Raw genomic sequence first — 23,799 nt, 5'->3', positions numbered from 1 at the left:
TGAAGTCAGTCAGAAAGAGACAAATCCCAATGGTATCACTTATATGTGAAATCTAGAATATGACACAAATGAACAAAACAGAGACACACTCGCAGACATGGAGAACACACTTGTGATTGCCAAGAGGGAGGGGCTTGGGAGAGGGAAGGAATGGGAGTGTGGGGTCAGCAGATGCAAGCTCTTATGTAGAATGGATAACCAACAAGATCCTGTTGTATAGCACAGGGAACTATTAATATCTTCAATATTCTGTAATACACCATAATGAAAAAGAATATATATGCAACTGAATAATGTTACTATATACCAGAAACTAACACATAATTGCAAATCAACTATACTTTAATAAAAAATAAAAAAAGATCTTACCTTCCCACTCAAGGCTTCCCATTGCGTTGGATACAAAGTTTGAGGTCTCCAGTATGACATAAATAAACCCATGGAATCTTGCCTATCAGCATCTCCACCTCATTTCTAATTCCCATTTCTAACTTCTAGATGGATTGTAATTCTTGTAGTATGCTAAACCAGTGATTGAAAATGGGCCTTTGCTGATCCTATTCTCTATTCTAGGCTTGCTCTATTCTCTATTCTATGTTTCTTCACACACGCCGTCCCATCCTTTTCTGGATAATTCCTACTCATGCCCCCTCCCCAAGAAGCTTGCTCTGATTCCCCAGTCTGAGTTGAGTATTGGTTTTCTGTCCATCTTGTATGTAATTCTATAATTTACTTTTTACTATATTGTTGTTATCTGTGCCTGATACACATCTGATCAATGAATATATGCTACATTCATTCTAATATGTTTTTCTGCCAGATTAGCCAGTAAGGTCCTTGAGGCCTTCTTCATGTTTTATCTTCAGCAGCTAGCTCTGTGGTCACTTTCCCCTGAGCTCAAATGCATACCCCACATCTCTATATGGATATCTCACCCGCATTACTAACTTAGTATGTCTAAAATTGAATGTCAGTGAACCTCCCACATCCCCAACCTTCTCACTCTCCCCCAAAAAAAGAAAAGGAAAGAAACTCTACTTTTCCCGAACTCTCTAGCTATCACTCACATCCAGGCAAAACCAACATGGTCATCTTAGACTCTCTCTCTCCCCTCACCCTCATTTCACCAAGGCTTGTGGGGCTGCTGTAGAAAGATTGAGTCTAGGTGACCTCCAGTTCTGAAACTCTATTATTCTATCAGTAAGCAGCAGTTTGGCTTACACAAAATAATATAGGTCAAATGAGGCAGCTTAGTAAATATTGATGGTTAAGATTTCAGACTCTAGAATGAGATTACCTGGTTCACATCCCAGATCTGCTGCTTACTTTTCTGTGTGACTCTGGTAGGACTAACTCAACCTTTCTCTGCCTTGGTTTCTTCGTCTGTAGAATAATGACTAAATGAGATAATGGATTAAAAAAACAGCACCGTGCATGGATACAATTAGAGGCTTCATAAGTACATAAATGACTTTATATTATATTCAAGTAGGTGCTTTCCTTTGCTTTCAGTGTGACTTCCAAGTCTCAAGAACCTAAGGTTGGCAATTCATCTTTTATCTTTGTTAGGAAATGTTTTAAGAACATTTTTTTTTATATTTTATAAAATATATAAAATATATTTTTATATTTTATAAAATATATAAAATATATTTTTATATTTTATAAAATATATAAAATATATTTTTATATTTTATTGGTGAGGAAACTCGCTTCTCTGCTTTAAAGAGTAGCTTTAAAGGGTTGGGAAGATCCCCTGGAGAAGGGAAAGTCTACCCACTCCAGTATTCTGGCCTGGAGAATTCCGTGGACTGCATAGTCCACGGGGTTGGAACGAGTCAGACACAACTGAGCGACTTTCAAGTTCACAAAAGTAAATGACATTTGAGTTCCCCCTAGAAGAAGGACCAGACCAGCGGGATAATTGGAACATGGCGTGGGCCAACACAGAGCCACGTGGACCGTGTCCTCTGACTGTGTCTCTGCCTATCTCAATTAGGACAGGGGGATATCAAGAAAAGTAATGAGTATTAGGTTAAAAACTATGGGTAACTTGAAGAGAATGGCCGAATTGCCGGAGTGGTTGGTGTGATTGCTGATATGTATTTAACAGCATTGACACTGGAGTTACCTTGGATGAGTGATCTTAGATAAGTGATTTGCCCTCTCTGTGCCTCAGTTTCATTTCTAAAGATGAAGATAATAGAATCTCTGACACAGTGTTGTTCAAAGATTGAATAAGTTCATATATGTAAAGCAGTGACTGCTGTGTAAACGTTTGACGTTGTAGTTTTTATTGATGGTAGTGGCCAAACAGCAACTAGAGGCTTATTCATTAATTCGATGATGTAGCAAGCCAGCCGTCTTAATACTCGTGCTCCAGGTTGTCAGCCTGAAGTTGTAGATACACTAGAAAGTGGTATCCCTTTGAAGCTTCTCTAATAATCCATTTATAATGTAACATTCACTGTATCTGCAGTGAATACTTCTGACTTCATATCACTGAGCTTTGTTCTGAATTCAAGAATTTAAACCATCTGATTTTTTAGGCCCCTTCCAACTGTGAATTTATGAATCTTTATTTACTGGTCAAATATATTTTGTGCTCTAGTTTCTTCTTGCGTTAGTATATGCGCACTCAGTCCTGTCTGACCCTCTGTGGTCCCATGGGACCCTCTATATCCCACCAAGTTCCTCTGTCCATGGAATTTTCCAAGCAAGAATACTGAAGCGGGTTGGCATTTCCTTCTCCAGGGAATCTTCCCCACCCAAGCATTATAGCTGCATTTCTTGCATCTCCCACATTGGCAGGCAGACTCTTTACCATTGTGCCACCTGGGAAGTCCCTCTAGTTTCTTCTTATGTGTGCTTTAATTTTCTCTCGGGGTTTACTCCATTTATTATCCCTTTTAATCTGCTTCTCAGCTTGTGTGGGTTTTTAAATGTTAAGTTATCATGTTTTTCAAATCACGTGTCTGAGTTTAGAATAGCAACTAGAGCTATTTTTTTTTTTTTTTACTTTTTAGTGTGTAAATTTTCAGTCATAACTAAAAGTCATGAAATTAGGCTAGCTTTAAAATTGTCAGCTCATTGTATGTAGAATCTAGATAGAGAAATGGTAGTGATGACCCCGTTTGCAGGGCAGGAATACAGACACAGACGTAGAGAACGTACTTGTGGACACAGTGGGGGAAGAAGGGGGGTAAATTGAGAGTGGCATTGAAATATACATACTACCATGTGCAAAATAGATAGGTATTGGGAAGCTGCTATATAACACAGGGAACTCAGCTTGGTGTTCTGTGATGACCTGAAGGGGTGGGAGGGAGGTCTAAGAGGGAGGGGATATATGTACACTTATAGCTGATTCGTGTTGTACAGCAGAAACCTGCACAACATTGTAAAACAATTATCCTCCAATTAAAAAAAATTTTAAATGTCAGCTCATGGCCAAACTCTTTTCATGTACCTCTTCCTCCTCCAATTATTTTGAAACATATGCCCACTGTCACTTTAATAGTAAGTATTTCATATAGCTCTGAGATAAATTTTTTTCAAAAATATATAACCACAATACCATTGTCACATGTGAAAATAATGAACACTCATTTGTGGTTGAACCAGTCTTTAAAAAGAAAAGCAAGCTAGTTATTACCCAGGCCTAGGAAGAGGATTTAGACATCATTGTTCACTCAACAAAACCCATGCGTAGATGACCCCAAAAAAAGACTAAGTATTAAATAATGTACTGAGGAGAGAAATCTCTCTGCTGAGTAATTTATTAAGGATTTCAATTCTGAAAAGTATGCCCCAAACACCAATAAAATGTGCCAGAAGCAATTTATTCATCCTCCTAGAGAGAAATAAAGATGGAATGTCTTTTTGAGTTGTGGTTTTCCTTGTATGTGGTAGACCCTTTACTAATGAATTATTGAAGAAGTCTTGATTTCATTTGTGACACAGCACTCTATTCTAGATGCTTCACAGTCTCAGGTGGCTTTTCTTAAGCCAATTAAAAGATGTAAGAAAAGAAGTCTTTGAGTGTCCATTTATAATAACTTTATTTAAAATTTATAATGAGGAAACCACTGTCCTACACACAAAACTAGAAGAAAGTCAATTTGACTATTATTCTATTCTTTTTCTTATTTTTCAGAATCTGCCACTTTTCTATTTCATCCTGTATAAACTGAGTGATAGGAACCTTTTCTTAAAGTTCTGTTTATTAAAAGTAGAAATATTACAAACATCTCTAGTATCACAGTGCTTCATAAGACCTTAAGCCATTTCTTTCAAACGTTTTTTCATTTTTATTCCTGTTTCTTGCAAAAGATGACTTTGAAGAGTCCTTTTTTCATTTATTTGCAATGAAATTTGGAAACAAGAACTTACTTCCATTACATTCCAAAATCTAAAATAAAATTACCTTTTTTCATTTTTTTTAAATGGGTCCCTAACATTTTAAGAAAGAGTTGAAAGTGGGTCCTTCATTCCCAGGGGAGCCTTCATATAATATAATTGGGTCTACTCTTAACCCTTGTTGATAGAGGAAATTGTACACACTGAGATTATATGTGGTGCTGTTTCCAAATAGTATGTTTTCACTGTGTAAGACGGAGATTGAACCATTATTATTTCCCTGGTCACTTCAGTCATCAAATTTAAGTGCTATGTTTGTGAATATAAAAATGGGATGACATAATGAGAGAAAATGAATAATGCTTTTGACTTTATCAGCTACTAGAAGTACTCAGAATAAAGACCACTGGAATATCTCCATTTTTAGGATAATTCTGCTCTGTATTCAGTATGTTTGTAGCTGAGTTCATAGTGCACCTTTTTGTAAATGGCTGTTTATGGGACGTGTAGTGTTACCTTTTCAAGAGTGCTTTGAAAGTTCAAACTTTTCATACAGTTTCTTTCTAGAGCTGCTTAACATATTCTGCCCAATCTAAAAATTACTTTCCTATGCCAGCAGGTGGAAGCAAGAGCAGTTGAATCATAAGACTGCTTTCTAAGTATACTGGCATGTCCTGTAGATAATCTGTCCATGACTCAAAGTATCTTTATGATACATCCCTTATTTTAATTACTTTTCTTCAGCAACTTTATTATCCTAGCGCTTTCTCTTGATTGCTTTATCACCGTATTTACTTAGTGTTGGGGCTGAATTTACTAATCATTCTAAGGCAGGCTAATTTAGATTTTTTTTATTGCTTTCTTATACTTGATTTAACAGTTGCAACATATATGCTGTGTGCCGATACATTCTTCCACAGTTGCCGAAAAGTAAAAAGACAACTAAGATACGGTCTTCATTCTCAAAGAGCTTACTTTCTAGTCGAATGAGAAAGATGTTGTCTTCATTCTTGGCCTGGCCTGGGAAGAACAGATCACTCAGCCATCCTAGTGGATTTCCAACTAACCTATGGCTGGCATTCAGTATTCACACAGATTTTAATTCATTCAATGAATATTTACCAAGTACTAGGTACTGTAGAGGAGCTTAATTTATAAACTTGTGCTTTTTTCCTAACAGAACTAAAAAAAAAAAAAAAAAAGACCAAAACACTCTTCAGGAGAAGTATCATTTATTTTTAAAATTTTCAATTCAGATTTTACAGATGCAGTTGACATATAGACCCTAAAACATTAAACTTAGGATTTAGAAGTTATAAGTAACTACTGTGAGTAACATTTCCTAGAATATACTTAGAAGACCTTCCACAAATACTAATCAAAATAAAAATAAAAGTAAGCTATTCTAGGGGTTTCCCCAGAGGCTCAGTGGTAAAGAATCCACTGGCAATGCAGGAGACACTGGTTTGATCCCTGGAATGGGAAGATCCCCTGGAGGAGGATATGGCAGCCCACTCCAGTATTCTTGCCTGGAAAATCCCATGGACAGAGAAGCTTGTTGAGCTACAGTCTATCAGATCACAAAGAGTCAGACACGACTGAAGCGACTGAGCACAAGCTATTCTGTATAAATTCTATTAGCTGTTTACTGACAGCTAATAATAATAATAAAGTATTTTATACAAAGAATATAAAAGAAAGAGGAAAACCAAGTTCTACGGTTGTGTGTGTGCATGCTTAGAAATATAAGAATCTCCCCAAGGTAGAGTTACTTGTTCTGTCTTACAAATTTCCCCATCACTTTATTTGTATAAAATTTGCTGCCTGATGTTCTCATCTATCTCTGTGTCTCTTCTTCACAAGTCTGTAAGCTGAAAGGCAGAAACTGTGATCTTATTCATCTTCATAATCTCAGTATTTACTAAAGGAATGAGCGAATCAACTAATTTATTTCATGGGAAAGCCCTTTGTAACGAGCCCTTTTGAGAGTGGGAGATATAATCTGCAATGGAGGCATAATCACAGAGGATGGTAACAAATCAGTATTTTTACCTGAGAAATCACCAGGCAATAAAGAACTAGCACTCGTTGCATAGGATGCCTCAGCTGAGCCTTGTTTACAAGAAATGTGTATTATTGGTTTGCCTGAGTACCTTAAGAAAGCATTTGGAACTTCCTAGGCATACACTTCATCAAGTGGTACACTTGCTTACCTAAGAATAATCAAAGGACTCTGGAAAAAGTGAGGCCTGAGTGCAAAGTGTCACCATCAGCTTGTCTCAGTTTGAGTTGTTTTACTCTTTTGTTGCCTTCAAACTGTGGTGCTGAAGGACTCCTGAAAGTACCGTAGACAGCAAGGAGATCAAACCAGTCAGTCTTAAGGGAGATCAACCCCGAATATTCACTGGAAGGACTGATGCTGAAGGTGAAGCTCCAGTATTTTTGTCATCTGATGCAAACAGACAAGTCATTGGAAAAGTCCCTGATGCTGGGAAAGGTTGAAGGCAGAAGGAGAAGAGGGCATCAGAAGATGAGATGGCTGGATGGTATCACCAATGCAATGAACTTGAACTTGGGCAAACTCTGGGAGATGATGACGGACAGGGAGGCCCGGCATGCTTCAGTCCATGGGGTCACAAAGAGTCTGACGTGACTGGGCGACAGAACAACAACAACAGTTCTTTAGACATAGGTAACAAAAAGGTGCTCATGCCTGCTTGGTCTGTTTCTGAGATGGATGAAAACTGAAGTGGAGCACCCTTCCACATTCCTGGCAGCAGCCCTTCAGAGAGTGGTACAGAGAGATCAGACAAGTGATGTCAGTGTATATGCTTTAGCTGCCTACCTTCTCTCCTCATTACAATCAGGGTGGAAAAATCAGGAAGATGCAGATGGTGACAAATCTGATTTTTTTTCCCTAAGATTCAGGTGCAACATGAATATAGCATGGTAGTTAAGAATATGGGCTTTGTAATTAGGGTTTAAATTCCAGCTCCATACCAGCTGTATGACCTTGAGCATGCTATTTCTCTCTGCCCAGGAAAATTGTATTAATAATGCCTACCTCTTGGCTGGTTGGGAGGATTGAATAAGAAAATGCATGTAAGTTCTTGGTATAGTGCCTGGCATATTAATAGACTTTCACTAAATATTAGGGGTGATGATGATGCTCATCATTTACATGTGTGACCAGTTGCTAGCTTAGGAGCATAGGTGAAGAGTGGTAAACTGAGGCTGAGAATCCAGGAGAAAGATCAAGTTTTGAACGTGTCGCATTTGAGATATATATGGGTCTGGAGCCCCATCTTGACATCTGGATGGACTCATGGGAAAACACCCAACTATTTTGAATGGTTACAGGAAGAGAAGCCAGCAAAGGAGACTAAGAAGAAATGGTCAGAAAAATTGAAGGACTAGGAAAGCAGAAAAGCGACATTGCCAGAGTGCTTTTGATAGAAGAATCAGTGATAAACAAGGCAGTGTAGTCAGAACATGAGAAAATTACAGGACTCAAAAGCTGAAGACCATGGGTTAGGGGACACATCTTTCTTTAAAATTCAGAGAAAGAAAGTGGGACTAAGTAGAGATATAAGTGCCATTTTTTGTATTTTAATTATATTTTTTGTAAACTTAAAAACCAAGCTGGAATGGTCTTTCTGGACATTAATTCCACTAAAAAACATCAGAAGAAACGATCTTGGCCAAGAATGTGATTCTCTGTTTGCTGTTAAAGTTGACTTATTCTAAGGCATTTAATTCCAGAACATTCTGTTCATAAAACAATTTGATCCTAAGTCAAATTAAAAGGTCTGCAAATGAAAAAGCTGTTGTCTGGAACACTAGTGGCTCAAATACCAGATGCTTAACTTCATTAGGGGCTATTGTTGTTGTTGTTGTTCAGTCGCTAAGTCATGTCTGACTCCTTCCAACCCCACAGACTGTAGCATGCCAGGCTTCCCTGTCCTTCACTATCTCCCAGAGTTTGCTCGGACTCATGTCCATTGAGTCAGTGATGCTGTCTAAACATCTCAACCTCTGCTGCTCCTTTCTCGTTTTGTCTTCAGTCTTTCCCATCATCAGGATCTTTTCCAATGAGTCAGCTCTTTGCGTCAGGTGGCCACAGTATTGGAGCTTTAGCATCAGTCCTTCGAATGAATATTCAGGGTTGATTTCCTTGAGGATTGACTGGTTTGATCTTCTTGCTGTCCAAGGGACTCTAAAGAGTTTTCACCAGCACCATAGTTTGAAAGCATCAATTCTTGAGCAGTCAGCCTTCTTTATGGTCCAACTCTCACATCCATATGTGACTACTGGAAAAACCATAACTTTGACTATACAGACCTTGGTTGGCAGAGTGATGTGTCTGCTTTATAATATGCTGTCTAGGTTTGTCATAGCTTTCATTCCAAAGAGCAAGGGTCTTTCATGGCTGCAGTCATTGTCCATAGTGATTTTGGAGCCCAACAAAATAAAATCTCTCACTGCTTCCAGTTTTTCCCCTTCTATGAAGTGATGGATCAGATGCCATGATCTTAGTTTTTAGAATGTTGAGTTTCAAGCCAGCTTTTTTACTCTCGTCTTTCACCTTCATCAAGAGGCTCTTTAGTTTGTCTTTGCTTACAGCCATTAGAATGGTATCATCTACATATATGAGGTTGTTGATGTTTTCTTCTGGCAATCCTGATGTAAGTATGCAAACTGGGAGGCTCAATAACTAGCTGGTGAATACTACTCCTGAATCTGATTCCCCAGTGGCAACAGTTCATTCAGAAGAAAAATTATTAGCAGTATTCAGGATACTTGAGTATCGAATGTTTGCCATTCTGTCTAGTCTACATGAGTGTGTGCACACTAAGTCACTTCAGTCATGTCCAACACTTAGCAACCCCATGAAACTGTAGCCTACCGGGTTCTTCTGTCCATGGGATTCTCCAGGCAAGAATACTGGAGTTGGTTGCCATGCCCTCCTCCAGAGGATCTTCCCAATTCAGGGATCAAACCTGCATTTCTTGTGTCTCCTGCACTGGCAGGTGGTTCTTTCCCACTCATACCACCTGGGAAGCCCTTCTATCTGGTCTATATCCCCTCCATGCAAAATAGGGACCTGTATAATGCTCCATGGAAGTTAAACACTCTCGGATGGAACTACTTTTATATTAAACATGTAGATAGAAGGAAAATACTAACCAAATAACTTTAAGAGAAAAATTTTGGGTTTTTTGTCACAGTTAAAATGTACATGTACCACAAACTATGATAGGTTCGGGGTCTACAAATATCACTAGAACCCAGTCTCTGCTCAGTCTATGGACGACAGAGCTGGATGTGTAGGTGAGTAGTCTTCAGTGTGATGAGTGCTTTTGTTCACTGGACATGTAGAATAGATTAAGAGCACAGAGAAGGAATTTCTAAAACAGCTGGAGGTGATCAAAGAAGCCTTCCTGAGAAGAAGTCTGAACCGAGTTCTGAAAGATAAATGAGATGTGGAAGAGGTGTTGTTTCTCAGGTAAGGAAGAAGAAATTTGTTCCAAGCAGAGGGAAAACACTGCAGAGACCTGAAGAGAGCCTAACAATTTCAGGACATGTGAAAGTAGTTACTTAGGCCTGGAGCAGAGATTTAAGGGCAGAAAGACGGTTGAGGAAGCCATGGAAAGGGGACAGATCCAGGGGTCCTTGTACACTAAGCAGCTTGAACTTGATCCTGAAGCCTGTGGAGTCAGAACTTGATCCTGAACCATGCCACTGAAGGAGCACCATGATGAGACTTACCTTTTAAGATTATCTGCAGAGAGTCTGGAAAGTAGATCAGAAGACATCTGTAGAGTCTGAGGTTTTGGACTTGGGCAACTGAATGCACACTGGTGGTCTTCATTGAGTATACCCCTTTTACTAGTTAGGAGTACAAGAGGAAGACAAGTTTGGTTCTGGGACCTAAGGAAGATTGGTCTCTTTAATTTTAGACGTAATTGGATTCGAGGTGACCATTGACATCCAAGTGGAGTGAACCAGCAGGTATTAGATATATGGGTCTAAGGTCTTCTCTGGTGGCTCAGTGGTAAATAACCCTCCTGTCAATGCAGAAGACCTGGGTTCAATCCCTGGGTCTAGAAGATCCCCTGGAGAAGGAAATGGCAACCTATTCCAGTATTCTTGCCTGGAGAATTCCATGAACAGAGGAGACTGGTGGGCTACAGTCCATGGGGACACAAAGAGTTGGACACAACTGAGTGAGTAACACATACACAAACAATCTCATAAGAAGTGTTTTTTATATTTTAATTGTATTGTTGGTGTCTTTTGGCCCTGCCTGCTTCTTGTGGAAAGAACTATAAAGTCTTTTTTACTGCACTGATGCTCTTCAAAATAGCGCTTCCTCAGATGTATTTCTCAGAATGTTGTTAGGATTAAATAAGTGTTTTTAACATTGCCTGACACATAGGAAGTGAAAGTCACTCAGTTGTGTCCGACTCTTTGCGACCCCATGAACTATACAGTCCATGGAATTCTCCAGGCCAGAATACTGGAGTGGGTAGCCTTTCCCTTCTCCAGGGGATTTTCCCAACCCAGGGATCGAACCCAGGTCTCCTGCATTGCAGGTGGATTCTTTACCAGCTGAGCCACTGGGGAAGCTGGAATCTGCCTGCAATGCGGAAGACCTGGGTTCAATCCCTGGGTTGGGAAGATCCCCTGGAGGAGGGAAAGGCTACCCACTCCAGTATTCTGGCAGGAGAATTTCATGAACCATACAGTCCATGGTGTCACAAAGAGTCGGACACATAGAAACTGCTCGGTAAATGACTCCTCCTTCCCTCACTGTCTCTGTTCTTTCTTCGCTCCAAAGAAGACACCAGGGAACTGCTTTACGAGTTGAAAAGAGAAAGGATACCAACAGGAGGATACAGGCATACTCTCATTCCTGAAAGGAGATCACCTAGCGCAGCACTGTCGTTTAGACCTTTCTGCTCTGATGGTGATATACTCTGTCTGTTCAGTATGGTTGCCACTTGCCATGGTGGCTACTGAGCATTTGAAATGTGCCTAGTGCAAGTAAAGAACTACGTTTTTTATTTTGTTTACTTTAAATAACCACATGTGGCTACTGTGTTAGAAAGGATAGATGTAAGGGACAACGTGCTGCCTGGCTCGAGGCTTCAAGGTAGAAGAACGCTAGGTGCCTAAAGGAACAGGCGATCCTTGAGGAGTTGCACGGCTGGGATTTGGCATTGATGAAATCCAAAATTAAGGAGTCCCGTAGGCTCTGCTGAAAGGAGCCTGGACTTGAGCTGTGGCTTCTAAGTTGTAAGGCGGGGGTGATTTAGTTAGATCAATGGCTGAAAAAGACAACTTTGTGACTAGTGGGAATCAAGATTGAAAAGGCATGGTTCTGACAAAATAACCAGAGAAGGAACTAACTAAAAGAGACACAGAAATTCCATTTGAGAGGTTGGTGAAATGCAGCCCTCATAGCTTGAAGAGAAACATTAATTCCAAAGTAAATACTGGGAATATTTGCCAAGTATTTTAAAGAATTGGGACAAATTTCAGGAAATGCCATGCAAACTGTTAACTAGAACACTATAGGAAAAGGATGGGAGCATGGATTAAATATAAATTCTGTGGAAGTTGTGACATTTTACGTCATGGAGTTTCACACTAGTCCTGGCCCTAATAAAACACACGTTCCTGTATGGATGTTTATTTGTGATAATGAAGGGAGATAGTGTTGTGATGATGTTTCAGCCGTGTCAGTACCATCTCGTCTCAAACACATAAAGCATCTACAGTGTGCTCAGCAAGATGCTAGGGTTGTGACACCAGATGAGTACAATGGTTATTGTGCTAGAAGAGTCCTAGTCTGATTTGGCATACAACACCAGCCAATTGAACAAGTAGATGACAGTTAGTTCTGTGTCTAAAATAGATGCCACAGCTAAAAGGTGATACAAGCTCAGATCTGTATGAACTGACACAGTCAAAGACACCCTGTGGAAGGACATGGAGGCCTTTTTGCTTCAAAAGAAAATGAACCCAGTAAATTAGAATATTTCTTTCTTTAAAATATTTCTTCATTTTTGGCTCTGTTGGGTCTTAGTTGCAACACACGCAATCTTTCTTCACAGTGCATGGACCTTTCTCTCTAGCTGTGGTGTGAGGACTTAGTTGCTCTGTGGCACGTGGGATCTTCCTGGACCAGGGATGGGACCCGTGTTCCCTGCATTGACAGGTGGATTCTTAACCTCTGGACCACCAGGGAAGTCCCAATCAGAACATTTTGGAAAATACATTCCATAAAATATTTTCCTAAATTTTTCAGACAAGTAACAATGGCATGCTCATTTGTCAAAACAAAACTCTTAAGCCTGGTAATCTCAGTCAAAATCTGTGCCACTTGCTTTCTTCGCCTAAATATTTGGTGTTTGGACACAGGAGACCAGAGTCCCAGCAAATGCATCTTCCTGTCAATTCTATTATGGTATTTTATATTATTTCTTGGTTAGAAATTCAGAGCTGTGTGTTGAAAGTGCTTCAAAGACAGAGGAGAAAATGAAGGTGTGGTTGGGACTGAAATAATAGCCTGGGAGTTTGTGGAGAGCAGGCGGGAAAGCTAGAGTTTAATTAGACTGTGGGAATCTTGGATTTAATCTAGATTTTCGTGTTCACATACCTGCATGTAATAACTCCTGTAGGGAAAGACAAGATCACGGTGTGTTGCCTGCTTTCAAATTTTGTAGCTCTCAGTTGCAAAAAGTCAATAAAAAATCCTCAGTAGATCCTCAAGGGTACAAGCGCAGTTGCTAGAATGACGGCGGGCACACTGGTTTCCTCCCCAAGTGCAGTTCCCCAGGGCTGTGGAGACACTGAAGGGAAGGGATCAAGGTACCAGCATCCAAAGCACCGAATGAGATTGAAATCATAATAAAGGAGCAAAGAAGGGATACTCAGCGAAAAAACAGTGGACGAGAGAAAGCAGAGACAATGAAGGGAGAAAAATTCTCAATAGATCAAAATGTTTTAGTTAGAAGTATTAGGGAATCCTTCTGTCTCCATCCCTTTTCTTCAGTAACAAGAATTATAAATCCTGAATGGAACTACGACAGAATCCCAGACGGTGAGAAAAGAAGGTATAAAATTAAAATTTTCATGTGTTCTGTTGACCATGAAATCATGATCTCTAACTTCTGTTCCTTTCTTCTTACCACATCTACATTTAGGAAATCATTGGACTTTAAAGTAGCTTCTTGTTAGTTGCCATGGAAGCCATACAGGGGTGATCATGGGTACAGCCATTCAGCCAAGACAGAGCTGCTGACATCTTCATCAGTTTAACCAAGTTAAGATCAGGTGTGCTGTGACCAAACACTCCATCTTTCGATAAATGTTAGGAAATGAATGAAAACCAGAGGAAGTCATCATATCGGTGAGATGTTTGACACAATTTTCTTTTAAAGCTATTTAACGTTAATGAAACGTGTCTATAGTAGTTGGTTTGTACTAAGACGAGTGGTGAAAGGAGCAGGGCACTGGGATGTAGAAATCTTACGTTTTACTCATCACTGTCCCTCTTACTATTCCTTACCTCAGTGATCCCATGGCCAGCCTCTTCATCTGTCCTGCAGCTTCCTTGGAAGTCCAACCAATCAGGGCCATGGCTCGCTCCTTCAAGGCCTCAGTTCTGTGTATCCATGAGGGATTGTGGGAATATGTATTTTGGAAATTTTCAGCCAACACACTACATTTCACATCTCTGTTATTTTAGGCCACCACCAAGCCTGGGAGACCCTCTGGGCTTGGAAGGTCTTATACTCTGACCTCTGTATATCTTGTTTTTTTCTCTGCTCATTTCTTGTTTTTTTCTCTGCTCATTTCTTTATCAGTTTTCATTCCCTTTTCAGCCAGGATCCTGTTTGAGGCAAATAGCATAAAACCACATTCAAACTGGCTTTCAACAGTAGACTCGCATAACTGGAAAGTCTAGCTCTAGGTCAGGCTTCAGAATTAGTTGATCTAAGGGATCAGTGATGTCAGTAAATATTTGGTTTCCTTCCTTTATTCTTCTAGTCGCAGTGTTTATTTCATCATTTAAGTCAGGTTCCACTCATTCTCTAAGATGGATGCCAGCTGTGGTCAAGGACAGCAGCCTGCTCAGTTAGACTCAGGAGGAATGAGACCCCTTTCTCTCACAGCAGTGCTGAGGGTCGGGGATGCATAGGGCCTGGGAAGAAAGCATGTATATGATCACATAGGGGAAGAGGTGAATAGCTGGACAAAAAAAAACACATGCTTAGCTATTGGTCGTACTTGGACTCATCCTTTGTTATTGCCAGAGCCCTTGTCCCATGGGAAACAGACTCCTCCATTTTTTCATTTTCTCTGGATCCTGTTTTCTCCTCCTAACCTTTATTGTAATCCATTCAGCTCTGAGGAAAGTATTTCCACATATCCCTCTTTCTTCTACATGGCATATCACAAAGTAAGGAGGAAAGGTTGATATCTTCTCTGTTCCCAATTTCCTCCTCACCCCCAGCTATGCTCACAGGCCAGTACCTCTTCACCACGGCATAAAAATGCCTTTGAGGCTCACAGTACCCTGCTTATGATGTCCTCTCCCACCCACCAGGCTGGTCCCCCCAGTTCTTTGATGATTTTAATTTCTGGTTCAGTCTTCTTTTCTGCTCCCAGGCCCAGCCATCAGACTGCTGACTCCAGTGTTCCCGAAGACCGTCTGTCCAGTACTGGGCTATCGGTTCTCTGCACTCTTCAACTCATTTATATCAGCCATCCACTTCCAGGAAAATATCCTGGTTCTTATCAGGGTTAATCTTTGGTTTCTTAAATTCAGACATCTATTGTTTTTACTAGAGCAAATTTGGAAAACTCAGCAGTGGCCACAGGACTGAAAAAGCTCAGTTTTCATTCCAATCCCAAAGAAAGGCAATGCCAAAGAATGCTCAAACTACCACACAATTGCACTCATCTCACATGCTAGTAAAGTAATGCTCAAAATTCTCCAAGCCAGGCTTCAGCAATACGTGAACCGTGAACTTCCTGATGTTCAAGCTGGTTTTAGAAAAGGCAGAGGAACCAGAGATCAAATTGCCAACATCCGCTGGATCATGGAAAAAGCAAGAGAGTTCCAGAAAAACATCTATTTCTGCTTCATTGACTATGCCAAAGCCTTTTGACTGCGTGGATCACAATAAATTGTGGAAAATTCTGAAAGAGATGGGAATACCAGACCAGCTGACCTGCCTCTTGAGAAATCTGTATGCAGGTTAGGAAGAAACAGTTAGAACTGGACATGGAACAACAGACTGGTTCCAAATAGGAAAAGTAGTACGTCAAGGCTGTATATTGTCACCCTGCTTATTTAATTTATATGCAGAGTACGTCATGAGAAACGCTGGGCTGGAGGAAGCACAGGCTGGAATCAAGATTGCCGGGAGAAATATCAATAACCTCAGATGCAGATGACACCACCCTTATGGCAGAAAGTGAAGAGGAACTAAAAAGCCTCTTGATGAAAGTGAAAGAGGAGAGTGAAAAAGTTGGCTTAAAGCTCAACATTCAGAAAACTAAGATCATGGCATCTGGTCCCATCACTTCATGGAAAATAGATGGGGAAACAGTGGAAACAGTGTCAGACTTTATTTTTGGGGGCTCCAAAATCACTGCAGATGCTGACTGCAGCCATGAAATTAAAAGACGCTTACTCCTTGGAAGGAAAGTTAGGACCAACCTAGATAGCATATTCAAAAGCAGAGACATTACCTTGCCAACAAAGGTTCGTCTAGTCAAGGCTATGGTTTTTCCATTGGTCATGTATGGATGTGAGAGTTGGACTGTGAAGAAGGCTGAGCGCCGAAGAAGTGATGCTTTTGAACTGTGGTGTTGGAGAAGACTATTGAGAGTCCCTTGGACTGCAAGGAGATCCAACCAGTCCATTCTGAAGATCAGCCCTGGGATTTCTTTGGAAGGAATGATGCTAAAGCTGAAACTCCAGTACTTTGACCACCTCATGCGAAGAGTTGATTCATTGGAAAAGACTCTGATGCTGGGAGGGATTGGGGGCAGGAGGAGAAGGGGACAACAGAGGATGAGATGGCTGGATGGCATCACTGACTCGATGGATGTGAGTCTGAGTGAACTCCGGGAGTTGGTGATGGACAGGGAGGCCTGGCATGCTGCCATTCATGGGGTTGCAAAGAGTCAGACACGACTGAGCAACTGATCTGAACTTAACTACTTGTTACATTGTTACCTGTTTCATTGATTTTGCTGAGATTACAGTCTCTCTTCCTATCTCATACAATTTGCTCTGCCCAGGGACATATGCCACTTCTTCCTACCTCCATTAGCACCTTGCTCCATATGTCCCCTTTTTTTTGGCCAGCCATACAGCACGTGGGATCTTAGTTCCCCAACCAGGGGTTAAACCCATGCTCCTTGCAGTGGAGGTACAGTCTTTCCCATGGGACCGCCAGGGAAGTTCCACTTTCGTATGTCATTTAATAGTGAGTGAGTGCGTGAAAGCCGCTCAGATCAGATCAGATCAGTCGCTCAGTCGTGTCCGACTCTTTGCGACCCCATGAATGGCAGCACGCCAGGCCTCCCTGTCCATCACCAACTCCCGGAGTTCACTCAGACTCACGTCCATCGAGTCAGTGATGCCATCCAGCCATCTCATCCTCTGTCGTCCCCTTCTCTTCCTGCCCTCATCCCTCCCAGCATCAGAGTCTTTTCCAATGAGTCAACTCTTCGCATGAGGTGGTCAAAGTACTGGAGTTTCAGCTTTAGCATCATTCCTTCCAAAGAAATCCCAGGGCTGATCTCCTTCAGAATGGACTGGTTGGATCTCCTTGCAGTCCAAGGGACTCTCAAGAGTCTTCTCCAACACCACAGTTCAAAAGCATCAATTCTTCAGCGCTCAGCCTTCTTCACAGTCCAACTCTCACATCCATACACGACCACTGGAAAAACCATAGCCTTGACTAGATGGACCTTTGTTGGCAAATTAACGTCTCTGCTTTTGAATATGCTATCTAGGTTGGTCATAACTTTCCTTCCAAGGAGCAAGCGTCTTTTAATTTCATGGCTGCAGTCACCATCTCAGTCGTGTCCAGCTCTTTGTGACCCCATGAACTGTAGCCCACCAGGCTCTTCTCTGTCCATGGGATTCTCCAGGCAAGAATACTGGAGTGGGTTGCCATTCCCTTCTCCACGGGATCTTCCCAAACCAAACCCAGATGTCATTTAATAAGTAATTTAAAAAACTGGTTTCACACAGAATCATTAAAAATGACAAATTGTTCAAATAATATATTCAAACAGAACATAAATGAGTATTTTAAAATATTTTTATGTAAGAGCAAGGCCTTTTTGTTAAATGTGAATCACTTGATCCGCATTCCTCACTGTCCTTGAGTAAACTCTACCCAAAAATGCATTATTTTTCATTTCCAGTTTCAGTCTCTTTAAAGTGAAGCAAGAACACTCCAGACACGCATAAGTAATCTAAGTTAAGATACCTGCTGAATCTTTGTAATTCTGTTTTAAATCTTCTCTAACAGTAGTTTTTTGGTTGGCTTTTTAGTAACTGTCCTGTTTAAAGTATTCCCAAGGTATTGACCTAAACAACAGATCATTCTTTTGGCACACATTTAATCAGTTAAATACTTCAGTTACATGAAAATGAGTATAATAAGTATCAACAGTTTTGTAACAAATAAACTTGACTCTTGGTGAGTATACAACTCAGCTGGTTGAAGGAGAAATGTGGAAATACATTGGAAAATAGTCTGCCAGTCTTGAGTATAACCGTCAACCAGTATGTTTCACGTAGGAGACCTCAGTTATTAGGAGAGATGGTTAAGGGGGTCAGACGGCTAAGGCTTCTCCTCTGTTAATAATGTACCTTTCTGTGTCTCAGCCCCTTACACCCCTCAGTCTCCTTGTTCTCACAGCCAGCTCTGTGGAGAGTTGCTGAGGTGCACTCTTCTCCGGTTCTTCACCTCCATACCCTCAGTCATAGTAATCTGACTTCCACCCCTACCACCTGGCTGACACTGCTCTTGCCAGAGTCATCCGTGACATTCCTGTTGCTGAATTCGACAGAGACTTTCTGTCTTCTTGAAATTCATACATCACACTGTCCTTCACTCCTCCCTTTTTCAGTGTTCACTTTTCACAATTCCTTGAACCCTTCCTACTTGATTCTCTTTCCTTCCGCTTCAGTGATTAGACTGGAGTTAGAGTCCGGTTGGTCTGTTCTCCCTCCGCAGATTCCCCTGGGCCAGCTCAACCACCCATGTCACTCCAATTACATTCAACAGTGGTGAATTTTGCTGACTTGCACCACCGCCGCTTCAGACTTGGCACGTCCAAAACTGAATGTCTCTGTGTCCCACCAGAGAGCCTCCTCCTTTGTCTAACTTCCCTATTTTAGCAATGGTGCCTCTGTCTGTCCCTCTAGTTCCAAGAGAGAAGGGTAGACACCACCTCACCTCTTCCTAAAATACGTTCAGTACCAAGTCATAGTGATTTTATTTCCTGAATATCTTCTAAGTCACTCCAGTTCCCCATTTCCTAGTGAGGTATTCCATAATATTATGCCCCAGTTCCCATCACAGCTTTCCTCTGGAATGAGCCCTCTTTTCTAAACATTTCAACTCATTATAATTTGAGTGATTAGTTTAAAACACATACCTTTTCTCATCTCTCACCTGATTGAAACCCTTCAGTGACTTTGTCATGACCCTTAGACTAGGTCTGAGCTCTTAAGTGATTCCCAAGGCTCTTCATTCTCGAGTCCGTACTTAAGCTTTTCAGATTTTTCATTCCTTACAGTCTTTACCTTTGGATAACTTCTATACATTGTTCAGATCTTGGCTTGCTTATTGTTCCTTTTAGAAAATCTTTCTAGAAAAGCTCCTTCTGTGATATTTCAGAGTTCTCCCTGTTTACCCTATAAAACTCATCTCAGTGTAGCATAATTGCCTATTAATCGATTTGTCTTCCCTGTATTATAAATTATATATGTTATAAATAGGAGGGTCCCAGTCAATTGCCTGTGTGTCTTTGGTGCCTGTAACAAGGAGTAGACATAGCGCATGCTTGTAAGTATTTGTTGAACAAATGACATTAAAGCAGTCACTTAGCCTTTCTGAGCCTCAGTTGCATCATCGTTAAAGGGGAATATTGTCTTGCCCACATCATAAGGTCGTTTTGGGGTCTTGAAAGATAATAGGAATTAAGTTGAGTATTCTAGTTAAGAGAGTAGGTTCCTGCTCTCTACTTCTTGGTTTTTAATCCTAGCTCTCACTGTATCACCAGCTGTGTGACCTTGGGCAAGTTAGTTAACTTTTCTGTGTTTTAGTGACCCCCTTGGCTAAAGAAAAATAACCACAATATCTACCTCATAGGGTTATTGTGAGTTTTAACTGAAAAGCATTCAGTACAGTACCTAAACACAATAAATGTTAGCTATTATAATATTTTTATTTATAAGCTCTAGAATTCCATATTATAACTATATATGCAAACATATGCCATCAATTTTTAGTTTCAGTATTTTAAGGGGTTAAAGGATTGGTATAATTTTTAATTTTTTCCCCTTTATCTTTTAGGATAATACCATACCAGATTTTATTTTTTAAGTCATAAATTCAAGTCAACATAGTTGATTAACATGAAATTTTAGTAATACATTTTTTAAATTGTTCAATATAAAAATAATTTTGAAAATCCTTCCTGAATATCAAAATATTGAATTTACATACATAGTAGGTAAATATTAGCAAGAGAAAAATGTAAACATTAACATAAGAAAGATTACTGTTTTAATTTATAAAGGACGATTATCAATAATATATCTTTGACACCTAACTTTATTTCTCTGATTTAGTTACATAAGTAATTCAGTGTTTGGGAAGTCCAAATTCCATTAACTCTGTAACTAGTCAAGAAAACAAGTAAATACAAGAGCATTTAGTTTCATGAGTATGTATTCACCGGAAAGAAATTTGCTCAATTTGAATAAAAAGTTCTTTCTAATTTAAAATTTAATGAAATAATACACATTTGTCTGTTGACTTTGGACCAAAAAAGTGCCTAATTTTTATCCTTTTCTGATTCTTTTTAGAGTTGGTGGTTCCAGAATTTTATTCAGAATGACTTTAGGAAGAGAAGAGATGTCTCCCCTTCAGGCAATGTCTTCCTATATGGCAGCTGGTAGGAATGTTTTAAGATGGGATCTTTCACCAGAGCAAATCAAAACAAGAACTGAGGAGCTCATCTCGCAGACCAAACAGGTGTACGATGCTATTGGAATGCTTGACATTAAGGAGGTAACTTACGAGAACTGTTTGCAGGCACTGGCAGACATAGAAGTGAAATATATAGGTGAGTAGGATGCAAAAACATATCAATATTTCATTTTGTGGGCATCATAAACCATTTTATGCTTCCCAACTCAACAATTCATTTTCCAATTTTACAAGACATTGATTTTTACATAATGATTTGTAATTGCTTAAATGATTAATGATTCATAATTGCTTAGAATTATATTACCTAAGGTAAAAAATTTTATTATGTGGCCTGAGGTGCTATAAAACATACACTCTTGTTAAAGCTGCGTTCTGGAGAACAATATCTATCAAAACTTTTTAAGACATGCAGGCGGATTCTTTACCAGCTGAGCCACAAAGGAAGCCCAAGAATACTGGAGTGGGTAGCCTATCCCTTCTCCAGTGGATCTTCCTGACCCAGGAATTGAACTGGGGTCTCCTGCATTGCAAGCAGATTCTTTACCAACTGAGCTATCAGGGAAGCCCTAACAAGTGCATACCCTAGCCCGATAATTAATTCCCCATTTAGGTATAATCTAAGAAATAATCAGATATAGGAAAAATCATGTATAAATTTATGTATAAACAGGTACTGTATCATAGCAGAAGCTTGGAAACAACTGCTAAGTGTCAACTAGTAGAGTAGCTAAATAAATTATGGTATATTCACCCTCTGTAACAGTATGCAGGCATTAAAATCATGTTTAGGAGTAGTATTTAGTAACATTAAAAGGACAGAGAAAGAAAACAAATTTTAATAATGTCCAATGTCTTGGGTACTAAGTTTATAGTTGATTTTTAATTTACTCTTTATACTTTTCTCTATTTTCCATATTTCCTACACTTAAAATATATTATTTTTATAATCTAACTATTGTGTGTTCAGTTATGTCCGACTCTTTGCAGCCCCATGGACTGCAGCCCACCAGTCTCCTCTGTCCCTGGAATTTTCCAGACAAGAATACTGGAAAAAGTTGCCATTTCCTGCTCCAGGGGATCTTCTTGACCCAGGGATCGAACCCACCTCTTGCATCTCCTGCATTGCTGGCGGACTCTTTACCACTGCCCAACCTGGGAAACCCCCAATATAACTATTAGACCCTTTGAATTATAAGGAATGAAGAATCATGCTAGTTATCTCAAAGAATTTTGTAGGATAATTATGCCTAAACAATCTTGGCTGTGTGGTAACTGGGCTTTCTAAGAACATAGGCTATAACTGAATATCATAAACATTTGTATGAATTCTGGAATTTGGAAGGTTGTCCAAAATCTTAAGCAGCCCCAGTGACCAAATCATTTCTTTACCCATACCAAGAGCTCCCTACCCTGTATCCTACCATGACACAGGGACTTGACTGCTTTCTCTTCCCTCTGCGTTTCTATCTCAGTTTCTGCCATTTACTACCAGCTTCTTCACTCCCATTTTTGTTCAGTCACTAAGTCGTTTCTTACTCTTTGCGACCATGGACTGCAGCACAACAGGCTTCCCTGTCCTTCACTATCTCCTGGAGTTTGCTCGAATTCATATGCATTGAGTTGGTGATGCTATCTAGCCTCTCACCTTCTACCACCCTCTTCTCCCTGGTGGGTTAGACGGTAAAGAATCTGCGTGCAATACAGGGTTCCATCCCTGGGTCAGAAAGATACCCTGGAGAAGGGAATGACTACCCACTCCAGTATTCTTGCCTGAATTCCACAGACAGAGGAGTCTGTTGGGCTACAGTCCATGCGCTCACACAGAATCATGACTCAGTGACTTTTTTTTCCACTCTAATTAATGACCACTAAATTTTGCTACAAGCCTTGAACTTAAAATCTTCAATAAAAAAGATCTGATTGGGCTTGTAGTTAGTCAAATAAAGGGAGTTGATCCCCATTCAGCAGAGCTTTCTCAGCAGGCAATTTCATATGCCTTTTCCACCCTGTAAGTGGTTTGTCCTTGGTTCACATACTCACATTTTCAGTCACTTATGGCTATGATGGTGTGCCAGGGTAATAGCTTATGCATTTAAGAAATGTAAAAATAAGTGGGGAAAAAAATCTTTTAAAACAGAATGATCTTAAATTCTGCTTTTTCTCCCCAAATCATACATCTTTTAAATATAACTTTGGTTTTGTGATATTTGTTCTCCCTCTCCTGTGAATTTCTCTTCATAGGTTAATCATAAAAATGTTTGAATTTCAGAATAGATTTTTTAAAATAATTTTTTAAATTATCTAATTTTTAAATTTAGATAATTTATCTAATAATTTTTTTAAATTATCTATTTTTTTAAAAAACAAACACTATGAATTTGTTCAGGTATTTGTGGCATTTTTATAGCTTTCTTTGTAACCATGTTTTAAGAGGACCGATATGCATAAGGTAGCTTGTTTAACTGGACAATTCCTTGGTATGTAAAGGGTAGCTTTGCCGTCTACCATATATCGCATGTGTAAATTTTACCTATTTACAATACCTTCAAAGTGCTAAAGAGTAAAATTAAAATATATTAATTGTCACAACATAGCCACAACTTCCCTGTAAATAATTTTTTTTTTTTTGCCGTAATATGGATTATTTCAAGACATCAGATTTTTGCCTAATTAAAGTCAAAATACAAATGTTTGAAAAATCCAGCTACCAAGTTTGATATGTGAAAGTGAGAACAGAAGACATTACCACTATTATTTAACAGGAAGGGCCCCAATATTCATCTGCTTACTGAATATGTCCATTGAGATTTCTGAGGATCATTTGAAATTATATGCAGCTTTTTATGTTTGTATGAATGCTTGCATTTGGGGGAGGGTTCATGATTTTGGTTAGATTAAGAGTTTATTGTAAAGGTTAAGAAGTTTTCTAAACAAACCCATCCCTCTAAATCACCTGCTTGTTTCTTAAACATGCTTTGTTCTGCCAGTCCCCATGTTTGCGGTCTCTACTTCTCCAGTCCCCAACTGAGCTCTTCCTCTCGCCCCGCCCATCCTCTAAGGTCCAGCCTTCTCAACGGGTGTGGCTTAATGCCTCAGCCCTTGGTATTGCTGCCTTTGAGTTCCTGTCCCATTCATTTGACAGCTAAGCTGCTCTGTCCTCGTATTGTTGTTTATC

At 39.8% G+C, this 23,799-nt stretch overlaps 1 protein-coding gene across 3 annotated transcripts in view; it reads left to right on the top strand.

Moving 5' to 3' along the window:
- Window positions 1-23,799, top strand: part of NLN (neurolysin) — a 100,626-nt gene that overhangs the window by 18,295 nt on the left and 58,532 nt on the right. The window contains exons 1-3 of one of the 3 annotated variants that reach the window (XM_061393404.1): window positions 12,728-13,468; window positions 13,572-13,777; window positions 20,498-20,757. In XM_061393404.1, coding sequence (XP_061249388.1) covers window positions 13,746-13,777; window positions 20,498-20,757 — 292 coding nt within the window. In that variant the 5' untranslated portion in view covers window positions 12,728-13,468; window positions 13,572-13,745. Of the gene's footprint in view, window positions 1-12,727; window positions 13,778-20,497; window positions 20,758-23,799 lie in introns of those variants that run through there. The other 2 variants (XM_061393403.1, XM_061393402.1) reach the window with 2 other exon arrangements.

Source organism: Bos javanicus, chromosome 20, assembly GCF_032452875.1.
Source record: "Bos javanicus breed banteng chromosome 20, ARS-OSU_banteng_1.0, whole genome shotgun sequence".
In the NCBI taxonomy this organism is placed as follows: Eukaryota; Metazoa; Chordata; class Mammalia; order Artiodactyla; family Bovidae; genus Bos; species Bos javanicus.
The sequence above is the reverse complement of the archived record's forward strand: the minus strand, read 5'-3'. Positions and strand labels throughout refer to the sequence as shown.